Source organism: Schistocerca piceifrons, chromosome 1 (assembly GCF_021461385.2).
Source record: "Schistocerca piceifrons isolate TAMUIC-IGC-003096 chromosome 1, iqSchPice1.1, whole genome shotgun sequence".
NCBI classification, from domain to species: domain Eukaryota; kingdom Metazoa; phylum Arthropoda; class Insecta; order Orthoptera; family Acrididae; genus Schistocerca; species Schistocerca piceifrons.
The window spans coordinates 443,772,184-443,785,432 of NC_060138.1; the positions used below are offsets into that span (position 1 = coordinate 443,772,184).

General features: G+C 43.3%; 1 protein-coding gene across 1 annotated transcript; it reads left to right on the forward strand.

Annotated features, from left to right (window-relative positions):
• Positions 1–6,902: 6,902 nt before the first annotated feature.
• LOC124734241 lies at positions 6,903–13,018 on the forward strand. The gene is made up of 2 exons (XM_047248532.1): positions 6,903–7,206; positions 12,840–13,018. The coding sequence occupies exons 1-2, from the start codon at positions 6,939–6,941 to the stop codon at positions 13,016–13,018; spliced, it is 447 nt and encodes a 148-aa protein (XP_047104488.1). The 5' UTR covers positions 6,903–6,938.
• The last annotated feature ends 231 nt before the right edge of the window (positions 13,019–13,249 follow it).

The window sequence follows — 13,249 nt, forward strand, 5'->3', positions numbered from 1 at the left end:
AGTTGTTGTTTGTGGTTCCTATAACCAGTGGTTGTTGCTGATGTCCATTGTGATACTTTTTTGCGCTATCTAAGATACTGCATCGATATACGGCCATTCTGAGCAGCTTGTATTTGATCTAGGGAGATAAGTAAAGTCGGGGTAACGTGTTATTTAGGTAGACCAGGTTTTATGTGGATAAAATTTCGAGGGGTGGATTGTGTACATAAGTCAACGTGTGGGTTATGTTCAGGGTGGTAGTTCCTGTCACAGTGTTGGGTAATCTGAATGTTGGTGCGACAGTAAACCAGCGGGAACCATCAGTTAGCAGCCGTCGATCTTGTAGTTTTGTTCCCTGTAGGCCATTCTGTTGACATTGCTCGTAACAAGTAAAAACAGCGACTGTTGGGTTTGCTACGAACTATAACTAGTGTAGATCTTCTCCTTGCAGAAATTCGGTATTGTCTGTCATTACTCCTTTCGGACATTCTGTTGCAGATTTGTGGACGTGGGACAAAGCGAATTTACTTGACCTGGGGCAGATGGTTTAATAGAGCATGGGATTGTCCGATTTGAGCCAATAGAAGTATTTCGTGCACTTTTAAATGTCTCAGTTTTGTAGGGCTTTCAATGAGATGGGATATACATGAAGAGTGTAACACTCAAGTATACGATACCTAACAGGCTAGCGGTATTTGAATACGAATTTCCAGGTGGGTGCCCGTACACGTGCCGGTGACCTTACGACACTGCAGTAGTAGAATTGTTTTCCCCTGTGCTATTAGTAAATCTAATGGTGCAGATAACCGTGTTAGGATTTTCCGTAATCTTTACAGGAAGTGATCTGGTGGAAGAAGTATGGGTGGTTAAATGTTCGGGAGATGCGTGTAACAAGGCTTCCCGTAGTTCTGTGGCCTCAATGAATGCGTCAGTATTACTATGTTACAATGTTACAATCACTAACTGAGTGTCCACATTATCTAGAACGGTCCCCACGTATACCGAAGTCGTGATTCGTTCGATCTATGATGCTTGAATGTGGAACACTGACATTGAGGCCAAGGCGCTCTGCTGTCTGATATTGTCTACTGCATCTTTTTCCAGTCTGGCTATCTAGGTAGTGTGAAGGCACAGTGTTTCCTGGCTACTGTTTGCATCCGCCTCTACTTGTAATCTCTTATTAATATTTTCTAGATTCTCCGCTTTGGCTTTTCTGAAAAATATTTTCAAAATTCCACCGCCTTCATCTAGCCCATCTCTCGTTTTCCCACGTGTGGCACTAACTCCGACGACTGACATAGCTGTCACTGCAGACGTGCAAAAGGTGATCGCAGCGACTGGTACTCTTCCTGCGTATCACTAATTCGTTTGGTTATTTATCATGAGTTTTAATTTGCTGTACATGTCTTCTAACCACCGAATTTTGTTCCCCAGCGCCACAATATTCCAATTTAGTCTTAGGGTCCACCGATTATCCGACATTATCACGCCCGTTTGTTATGTACCTTGAGGGCGTCCGTAACCCTGCACCAGCATAGCAGACTTTTTATGAAGAGCTTCTTGTGTTCCCTTTCCCTGTTGTCTAGAGCGCGGTGCCTGTGCCTGGTGCTGCATCTGCTCATCCTGGGTTAGAACCAAAAAAATGGCTCTGAGCACTATGGGACTTAACATCTGAGGTCATCAGCCCCCTAGACAAATCTACTTAAACCTAACTAACCTAAGGACAGCCGGCCGTGGTGGTCGAAAGGTTTTAGATGCTACAGTCTGGAACTGGGCGACCGCTACGGTCGCAGGTTCGAATCCTGAATCGGGCATGGATGTGTGTGATGTCCTTAGGTTAGTTAGGTTTCAGTAGTTCTAAGTTCTAGGGGACTGATGACCTCAGCAGTTAAATCCCATAGTGATCAGAGCCATTTGAACCCTAAGGACATCACACACATCCATGCCCGAGGTAAGAGTCGAACCTGCGACCGTAGCAGAAGCGCGGTTCAGGACTGAAGCGCCTAGAACCGCTCCTCCACAGCGGCCGGCGGGGTAGAACCGTATGCCCTGAAGCAAGAGGAAACTCTGTTGTTATTCTATTATAGCTTCTGGTGGCCTAAGTGCATGGTGATGGGATAACTGAAGAGTTCTCTTGCTTTTTTTGCTTAATCTTTCCCTTCTTTCCCTTTTCCCCACATTCCCCCCCTCCGTCTTCCGAAGACGCTGCGGACACCTCTACGGTTTCCCTAAAAGGACGAACATAACTGACAGCAACTATAGTGGGGCGAGTTGGAAGTTGCTATCTCATGTTAACTGATGATATTATTTTTATCACCTGAGTGGGTCCCTGATAACATGGTACAAATTTTTTATTCTTCCATCTCTGTGAATGGGGGGTGGTTATCGTAACCACTTCCTGCGTGACATTTTGGTAACACTGCTTTCTCGCTGTAGGTTGTATCCTATCATTTCAAAGCTTTGGTGTGCATTTTTTCACCTTCGCAAAACAGTTTTTAACGTTTTAAAAAAAAATTCACTTACAGAACAGAAAAGAAGAATAGTTATTGAAGACTTGTAGCATAATTCTTTGGTGACTGAGTTCTGGCTGTTGTAAGAGTGGAAGACAGTTCTGGGCGTAACGATCGAAGTCTTGTCTGCATGTTACCCATCAGTAATTTTGGACTACTCTGTGTTTTGCTAACCTGCAACCACTGTGCCCTGCGAGAATCGAATGATGGGTCTGACTCAGTACATTGTTTTATGATTTTCTTGTTCTGCGAGCTATAGCCTGTAGCTTGTCTTCCTGTAAGACATTCCATCCTCTATGGTGAACGGCAGCTGGTTGGCAAACGAAAAACAGTCTGAGCGATTAGCTTTGTGCTTCCTCACACTCCTCCTCGTGTATGCTACTGGATCCCATGGTGCATACTTTGTCACTCAGACTATGTACATTTGCATAGAGCATTCCTGGATGATGTATTACTCCAAAATCAAATGCTCTATGATGCAAGGCCCATTAATAATTGGACCCATAGGTCCTAATAATCATTTGAGTGCTACATAGTCAATTATTACTTTTAAACGTCATCTGCACAAATAACACTGGAAATACATTATTCCAAATTTCTTTCTTTCTCAGCTATCTGATAATTTTTCTCCACCCTGTCAAGCTGTCTGGATTCATTCTGATAATCTGGAAAAGGAAGAACAATTATTAAAAAATTAAAACTACTTATATCCTAAACACATGCACTGGTAGTGGACATGAAAACCAATATTTGCACATTAAGTAAAATACATGCACCAATAGAGCTTGTAAAACAAATCCCTCTTGAATAGTTGCTATAATAGTGTCAAAGTTTAGCTTAGGCACATTTATAATACCAGGATACAGATCCATGTAAAAGGCATCGGCCAAATAATGGCCAGAAGAATAAAGCAGGACAGCTTACAGCTAGAACGCCAAACGAAATTCACTAACGAAGCACAGGGGTTTTCTCAAGCTACTGCACACACTTAACATTAACAGCCTGGTGCTCACCGTCATTCCTGCGTTTGACCCAGAATAATGACAGACGATGTATGTGAGTATGTCCAACAATCTTAGCAGCAGGAACCAGGCCTACTGAAGCTCCAGAGTGTGGTTTGGCATCGCACAGACAGATGGAACTGGCGACTCTTCAGTAGACCAAGACACACTATCCACATTAAACGTACACCATCCAAATACAGCGAGCAGACACCCACAGCTAGCAAGCCCTGGCTGCGGCCAAGCAAGGTTCCTGCTGATTTACTCGATCACTTGGAGACAGCCCCTGTCTGTCCGCCCCCGGTAGCTGAGTGGCTGAGAAGCGGTAGGATGCAGGAATGCTATATATATATATATATATATATATATATATATATATATATATATATATATGTGTGTGTGTGTGTGTGTGTGTGTGAAACACAAGGACCCAGGTTCGATTCCCGGCAGGGGCGGAGATTTCCTCCGCTCAGGGACTGGGTGTTGTGTTGCCCTAATCGTCTCCATTTCATACCCATCGACGAGCAAGTCGCCGAAGTGGCGTCAAATCGAAAGACTTGCACCTGGCGAACGGTCTACCCGACGGGAGGCCCTACTCACACCTCATGTACATTTTATTCAGCCTGTGTGTGAGCTGTTGCTGAAAAGTTTGAACCAGATGAAACTGTGGCTGAGAAATGTTAGATAAGTCAATAGGATTGCACGTACGGCTTAGAAACCTTATTCCTTTTCTTAACAACAGCGTGAGGGGTCTTCCAACTACCGCGAATTTTGGAACGAATTTTCGATAGAAATTGGTGAGGCCTAGATATGACTGTGATTCCTTTACCCTAGTGGGTGTCAGAAAATTTTTGATGGCCTCAAGAAGTCGCGTATTAGTGCGGGCACCGGTTTGACTGATAATATGGCCGAGTGTTGGACTTGTAAAAAGAAATGACACATTTACAGGCTAATTCAGAACCTTACTGCACATAAAAGATCCAAAACTTCACATAAACATACTGACTGTACGTTGCTGGTATCTTTGTGGAGAAAAAAAATAATATCATCAGAATAGACCATACAACTCTTAAGTTTTAATCCTGGGAATACGCCATCTAATAGTAGCTGGAAAGTAGCAGGTGCGTTTCTCAGCCCAAAAGGCATGTGAAGATATTAATAATGATCAGATGGGATTAAGAATGCTGTCTCTGGAAGATCTTCAAATAGTACCTCTAATAATTGATGGTACTGACTTCGTAGTCCCATAGTTGTGAAATAACAACTCTGGCTCAGATTATCTAAGATTTCTGTTATATTTGGCATTGAGTAGACGTCTGATACTCTTTTTTGCTTTAAATAACAATAGTTGCAATGGAATTGATATGCTGTTCTGCTTTTTTGGGTACTGTGACAACAGATGTTGACCAGGGATTATTATTTCTTTCCATGATCTGATCTGGAATTTGACATAAAGAGTTTCTTGTTTACGTTACCAAGTCATCACACACAAAAAAAAAAGATACTACACTAGTGAAATCAACGTTTTGACCATGATTACAGTGGCCTTCTTCCAGGTCTACTGCTTCGTTTTGGTTGCGCAGAGTCCCTATATTTTGTCATTACTGCTCACTTAGCACGATATTACGTCACAACTTTTAAAAAGATCGTTGCCATTATTGGTCTCTTAAGACAGAGGGAGTGGGAACTTTATCGTAATACACATACGGAGCACACCATTAGTCTCAGAAGATGGCCACTGTAACTGTGACGAAACATTGGTTCCTCCAGTACAGTTGAGACGTGGTGCGCCTTTTCTGGTAAAACAGCTCCTTGGCGCGACACCATCGATTACCCGGCTGTACTAGGGTCTTTGCCCCTGTTGTGATCTCGCAGGTGTTTGGCGCTCGGGGCTGTTGGTGTTGGATTCGCTACGAGGCGCAAGGGCGTGCTTGCGTGGACGAAAGAGGAAAACACGCGCTCTCGGCCAGCTGCGGCGGCGGGTCGACCTCGTAAGGCGGTCGCGAGTTTGTGGTGGACCTGACTAATGTCAACTCCGGGCGCTGTCGGTCGCATTGCTTTGGTGCCTGTTTTCTCGGAGTGATCAGTCCCTGGAAATCACCTCGAACAACGCTCTTTATCAAAGGTGGGGTGATTTTGGCGCCTTCGTTTCGTTCAACGATTTGCGTTGCAGCGAGTGTACCTGTTGCTTGGTTGCCCTAAGGTACATGTTGTTGAAGTAAGAGCAGCCGGCAGAGTGTGTAACTGCACGGAGACCGGCAGTTAGTTTCCTTTTCAAAATACGGTGGTTGGATTACTATTGGGAAGCTGATTAGCTCGAAGGTGTGTGTGTTATACACAAACACACACACACACACACACACACACACACACACACATACATACACACACACACACACACACACACACACACACATCCTTACGCCTTTGGCCAAAACTAGATGATTTGGGACTGAGGAAGCCTGAGGTATACAAGATTCCCTGTCACTGCGGCAAGGCCTACATTGGACAGACTATCCGTACAGTACAAGATCGATGTGTGGAACATCAACGGCATGCACGTCTGCTCCAGCCGGAAAAATCAGCCGTTGCCGAACACTGTCTTAATGAAGGGCGCAATATGTCCTTCAAAGAGACGCAAAATACTGCCTCGGCTTCCCGTTACTGGGATTGTGTGTTGAAAGAATCAATTGATATACGTCAGTCTGATGATATTATTAATAGAGACAAAGGTTTTCCTTTAAGCAAGACATGGAATCCTATTTTATCACAGATAAAACAACAACGGTCTGGTTTCCGACCGGCTGCATTTTAATTTTGCGATTCCTCGCTTTTGACAGTTTTCACCGATGGCGCCGCTGCATTTTCTTCGCCTCACAGAGGGCAGCTCTTCCGCTGCTCGCGCACGCGCAACGGCAGTACCCGCGGTATAAAGGAGCCGCCGAATCTGAGGTCTCTTCAGCTCCGGCGTGATTCTGCACTCAATCTCACCTGAAGATGGCGGCCAGATGGTCCGCCGAAATATCGTGTTGTCGTTAGGCTGCAAACCCGTGAAAATCATCAGTATTTGATACGTCGGGAAAATCTACGCTATCACACATTTTTGTACTGTTTGTGCGCAAAGACCGCGCTGCAGCGTCCGAAGTGGGTTTTTTGTTCACCTTATATAACAGACTAGATAATAATATCCTGTTGCATGAAAGGGCAAAAGAACAAGACCTTTTGGAGTAACGACTACGGTAAAATGGTAAGAGATAATTTGTGGTGATTGTACTCTACTAGCACACGTTTGAACTGCACATGCAAACATTTGCCTCCCAGTAGCGATAACGTATCTAGTTGACAGCGCCCTGTTGCTATAAAAGACGTTGCGATTCTTTGACGGCTTCACAGTACGGTAGTCTAGCTGGAAAGTGTAGACAGTCTTCCGTATCACACAGGGAAGGAGATGTCGCGCGTCTTGCTGCTGGTGCTCGCAGGATCCTACCTGGTTGTGTTCTGCGTGCCACACGCCACGGCTCAAGACGACACCAAGCCGATTGTACAAGACGATTATGACGGCGACGACTACTACGCTGACGCTTTGACATATCAGTTACCTCGGGCGGGTGATGGAGAAGAGGAGGAGCCCGATATCAGCGCAATCTTCGCCCTTAAAACGTTCAGCAGCGATGGATCGTCGCCGGACGGATCCGAGGGCACAAATACTGAACAGGGTACAGTTTCCAATTTTTAATACTTAGTCTTCATAAAATGTGATGTTCAAAAGATCTCAAAACGTTAGGTCTAAATCAATCATATGGGAGAGTTCCCTAAACTGAGTGTTACGACAAGGAAAGGAAGACTTCAGTTTAAAGTGCCCTCGACGACGTATTCATTGCAGACGTAGCACATGTTTGATTTGTGGAAGGACATGGTAGGAAATCGGTTGTGATCTTGAGAGAGGAAGCATCCCGACATTTGCCTTTAGTGAGTTAGGGAAATCACAGGCCACTTAAATCTAAATGCCATGAAGGGGATTTGAATCGCCATTCTTCCGAATGTGAGGTCTGCGTCTTACTGCTGCTCTACCACTCTCGGTTGAGATGTACAAACAAATAAATTAAGTAGAATCAATCGGATATTATCAGTCACGGTGTATGTTGCTCGGAATGGAATGAGTTACCACCATATTTTTTGTCTTTAAAGATTCAGATTTAAGATGATAGGCAATCGAATCCAAGTTTATTATTTACCTTTCACAAGTTCATAAAAAGAGCTACAAAATATTTAGCTTTCACGTAAAAATCCTAAAACATTACTCTAAAATTTTGTATTTATCGTATAATCTCGGCTGCTGGCTCGAATTATGCCGACACTAAATCAATTGCTAATTCAAAAATAATTCGATAATTTAATGAAATTACTGCAAAAACAACGTTCAGTTTCACAAAACTCGCATATAACACAAGGAAAATGTGACTTTAGGCACCAATATGGTGGTCACAGTTTTACGTGTACTATTTCACCTCATAGCGGTGACTCGCAACAGTTGATGTTTGTCTTGATGCATAAAACGTTGGCTCATTTTGTTAAACATTCCTGGTTTTCACCGTAGAACAAGACATGCAATGTTCTATGAAGTAGGTCTTGAGCAGTTTCAACCGGAATTTCATACACCAACCAGTACATGTAGTTCCAAAGAAAAAAAAAAGAAGAGAAGATCTAAGAGAATGAGTTAGTTGATCACACTAGCCATCGTAAAGTTCCTCGCCTTCCAGTAGTATGACTAATGGATCAGTTGTCTGGATTCCAAAGGATATACCATCGAAACAGACTGGTGCCCTCTCACTGGACCTCAGTATAGTCTTGCAGAGGAAAGAGAGGCGCCGGCCGAGGTGGCCGAGCGGTTCTAGGCACTACAGTCTGGAACCGCGTGACCGCTACGGTCGCAGGTTCGAATCCTGCCTCGGGCATGGATGTGTGTGATGTCCTTAGGTTAGTTAGGTTAAAGTAGTTCTAAGTTCTAGGGGACTGATGAGCATAGCAGTTAAGTCCCATAGTGCTCAGAACCATTTGAACCATTTTGAAAGAGAGACAGAATGTCTGACAACTCTGGCAGCAAATCGTTTACGAAAACGTTTGGGAACACCAAGTGTTAAACTTGTGTTCTCACATGAAAAGTAGAAATTGTACGCAGTTCAGGAGTTGGAGGAAGTGGTCGACAGAGAGAAGGGCGACAGTTTCAAGGAGATGGACAGAGTGGGCGAGGGAGGAGGAGATGGACAGAAAGAGTTGGTGGAGGAGGAGACGGAAAGAGGGGATGTAGGACAGAGAAAGAGGATGAGCATGTGGATAGAGGGAGTGAAGGGGAAATGGATAAAGAGAGAACGGAGCAGAAGATAGAGAGAGGGTGGAGGAGGAGGACGAGATGGAGGACGAGGAGGAGGAGATGGTGACAGGGACGGGGAAGGAGGAGGTCACCAGGGGGAGAAGGAAGGATGAGACAGAAAGAGGGGGGCGGACGAGGAGATGTGTGCAATATGTGTGAAATACTCGTACACTGTCGAAGTTACGGGCAAAAAACTGGTCCTGTGTATAAGAAAAGTTTACACAGCGAGCTTCACATTCAGGAATCAGATTTCTATGTTGATTGCTTGTGAGAAGTTCGTGTTTTGTCTCGTGTAACAAGGGGAAACGACTACCAACAACTGATGAAATTCGACAGAGGTAGATTCGCAGTCTGTCAAGACTGGGATTGGTCGTTCCATGGTATTGGTGCTCGTGTCGGTCAGAACCTCGCGACTGTCGCCCGAATGTGGAATCGATGGGTTCAGGTGGGCCACACTCAACGAGTACAGTACAAAACCTGTAGACAGCTCTATGTTGATAGTGTCTGAACAGGAACCCAAGTTCAGTGATACATCGTTTCTAAGAACAAGGAAAATGATATAAATTAACGTCTTCAACTCTTTCACAGGTACTGAGTGAATTAGGAGTTATAATTTAATACCCTTCCAATAATCAGTAGATTAGTGAATAAAGAACTAATATGCTAGCAACTGCCACTATTGAAACTGCTTGTTACGCCAATGAAAAAGACTGCTGAACATAACTGTAAGAAGAGACACGAGATGTTCATTGCGACACATGAATGTTGTATACTTTTTTGTGTACCACCGAGCATTGTTACCTCACCGACCACTTGGTTAAAGTTTCCTACTTCACATAATCGTAGCAAATTATTATCTGTCTTTCATTTAGACGTTGCAGGAGAGTTAATTTCATTGTTTGAAGAGTTTGCTCCCGTAGCACATAAGGGATACATCTCCAGACGTGGATTCTTTTTCATGTCATTACGCAAACAGACCGATGTTAACGTCACAGTAATTTACAATGAACGCTCTATATATCAAAGTTCAGTGATCAAACGCACCCATAACTATGAATCGGTGTTTTTTTTAAATAGAGCCTAAGTCAAGAAAATCAACTTACCGTGAAATTTTAAAAAACCTGATATAGAAGAAAAATATCAGAAATAAGAAAGTCTGCTCCTGTGAACTAGTAGTATAGGTGTCCTTTTTATTGCTGTATACATTATTTCATGAATACAGAAACATACAACGCTATGGTCTTTTAAAATCAGAAAATATTGGCCCTTTAAAAAAGTTTAGGAAGAAGGCACTGAAAGAAGTGTTGATATTTGGCCACATTAGTGAATTAAATGCCACAAACACAACTCTAAGCTGCAGAGTATGCCTTGTAACATGCAACTGAAAATCACATTTTGTTTTAAATGGACGTAAGTCACTGAAATGTACCCTTTTAGACCTGAACATTTGGCGATAGTGTTGTGAGTGCAAACAGTTGAAGAGCTAGTTGCTGCGTGACTCGTGTCTCCCGAGTTTGTGGTGTGTTTATTAGGAGCAAAATGTGTGGTGCTGAATTTATTTATAGTTATACTGAAGACGAGACGCGAAAAAGAGGGATACGACGAAATTAAAACTTTGGCTTGAGTTTCGCTATCTTCTACTGCTACACCGGACCGGTCAACAAGTGACTGGATGGAAGCCTTAGACTTGTTTAGCGATTTTGCATATAGTTTTCTCTGGTTCTCGTCCAAATCTTTTTGCTAACGTACGGCGGTGGTAGTTCTTGTATGCTTTGCGCGTAGATCTTTTCACAGACGCATGAATCTTTCCTCACCTTTGCCTGTCTTCATTAGTGTATTCCCTTTTAAACCGAGAGTGCAACAGCCTTCGCTTCCTCTGCATTTTAGGAATTTCTGAACAACGAAAACCTATGACTTTCTTTACCTAGAGAATATATCACCAGGTAATAAATCTGTGATTCCATGGCTAGCGTGTGAAGGTAGAATATAAATCGTTGTAAGCGTTGTTACACATAAGCAGAGCTTATGAACAGAATATGTTTCAATCAGTCTGTTTTAAAGGCCGTAAGTCAGTGCTACTCAGGATGTTATCAGTTCACCAAATAGCACAGCACATTCCATAAAGCAGCATAAAACATGGAAAACTTACAGTCACTGAAGTTCACACATCTGGGATTCTGGATTTTAAAGACTGGTGGACAAAATCTCATAAGAAGACGAGAGTTTCTGAAGAAACGAGGAACAAGCTAAATTTTTACAGATACAACTTTGCAGTCAGCAGTGTCTTCCACTTTGCATATGCGAGTGCCAGAGTTGCGCTCGTCAACGGTTTGATGTGTATCAACGGGTTAGTGAGTCACACATTCTTCGTGGCACATCTGCGAGAACCTGTTGCTCCACCAAAACACCCTGCTTACCATCAGTACAGGTGCCAATTAAAGTTCAAAAAATTCAAGACTTAGAAAATACGCAGCAGTACATTCCAAATGATTATATGCAATTATACGACGAACTTTTGAGCTGGACCACTGACTGTAGCACATCACATGACGACGCCTGAGGAACAATACGTCACAAGTGAAAAGACTTGAGTTATGGCCCCTTACTTGCAATTATCGCGAACCTCTCCACCAGCGCAAAGTCGCAAGCGACTGGAAGAAAAGCGCAGGTGACACCTGTATAAAAGAAGGATAAAAGAACGGAAACACAAAATTACGGACTAATACCCTTGATTGTGCATAATTTTTGAACATAATCTGAGTTTGAACATAATAAATTTCCTATGTCCAAGAATCAGCATAGTTTTAGAAAGCATTGCTCGAGCGAGAATCAGCTTGACCTCTCCTCACATGATAAACTGCGATGAAGAGCATCACGTTGATTCCAAATTTCTATATTTCCGAATATACGAAGGTACGAGCGTATGGAATAAGTGAGTGGCTCGAAGGCTTCTTAAATAATAAATCCAGTAGCTTGTCCTCGACTGCGAGTGTTCATCAGAGACAAAGGAATCGTCAGGAGCGCCACAGCAGTGTGATAGGACCGCTGTTATTTTTAATATACGTAAATGACCTAGCTGACAGGATGGGCAGCAATGTTTATGGTGCTGTGGCGTACAGGAAGGTGTCGAAGTTGAGTGACTGTAGGAGGATACAAGATGACTTAGACAGTTGGTGTGGTGAATGAGAGCTAGCTGTAAATGTATAAAAATGTAAGTTAATGCGTATGCGTAGGAAAAGCAAATCTGTAATGTTCGGATACAGCTAAGTAGTGCCCTGCATGACACAGTAGCGCCTTTTAAATTTCTGAGCGTAACTTTGAAAAGCGATATGAAATGGAACCAGCATGTTGAACACTTTGATAGGGAAGGCAAATGGTCGACTTCGGTTTATTGAGAGAAGGGGAAACAACAAGTACGTTTTACTGGCAGAACACTGAGAAGATGCAACAGACCTACTAAAAGACTGCCTGAACCACGCCTTTCTGTCCCCTTTTGGATTCTTTCTGAGAGTTTTGAGATCTTACAACACAGGATTGATCAAGGGCAGCGAAAAAGAGCAGCTTTCGCGATGTGGAAGAGACTGTACGACTCTGGCAAGCGATTTGGGATTACTGTCATTAAGGAAATCCATTTTTCATTGTGGCGAGATATTTTCACGAAATTTGATTACAAACTTTCTCGCCCGAAAGCCAATATATGCTGCTAACTCCCACCTACATAGGAGAAACAACTATCGTGATAAAATAAGAGAAATAAGAAGTGACACGGAGTGATTTAGGTGTTAAGTCTTCCAGTGTGCTACTCTAGAGTGGAATGGTAGAGAGATAATCTATAAGTGTTCGTATGTACTACAAAACACTCAAGTCTCAATTGCAGAGTCATCAGTGGGTTCCTTATTTTTGGTAAGTAATAGGTCATGAGCTTGATTGGCTGTCAATTTTGAGCTGTAATTACCGAACGTCATTTGTTCCTTTTAGCGTCACGGAAAGGAGCAGCTGCACATCCCGGCCTCGCCAGGACAGCGGCTCATGCCGAAGCCAGGACAGCAGGCAAAGCCAGAACAGCTCACAAATTGAGGACTGCCGCCAAAGCCAGGGCAGCTGCCAATAAGGCTGGCAGAGCAGCGGCGAAGGCTGCCGGGACACACCACCAGTGACTGCAGTCCCATCTGCGAACAGTCAGCGGATGTAGGTTATCACTGCGATGATTCTAATATCTTATGTATCACAATTGTGAGAAATGAATAAAAAATGATTGCAGCATTTAAAATTCTACATTTGTTGTTTTATGCAGAGAAATAGCAGTACTTCACTTCCTCATAGAATAATGCTGACATACAAAGTTCGTTGAATGAGAAAGCAGCACAACTTTTCTCGGCCGGTTTCAG

What these genes read in the sequence shown, in the direction of transcription:
- LOC124734241 (XM_047248532.1), top strand. Translation starts at nt 6,939, where the DNA reads ATGTCGCGCGTCTTGCTGCTGGTGCTCGCAGGATCCTACCTGGTTGTG. An exon ending in GGGCACAAATACTGAACAGG is followed by an intron (nt 7,207 to 12,839) that starts GTACAGTTTCCA and finishes TGTTCCTTTTAG; the next exon opens with CGTCACGGAAAGGAGCAGCT.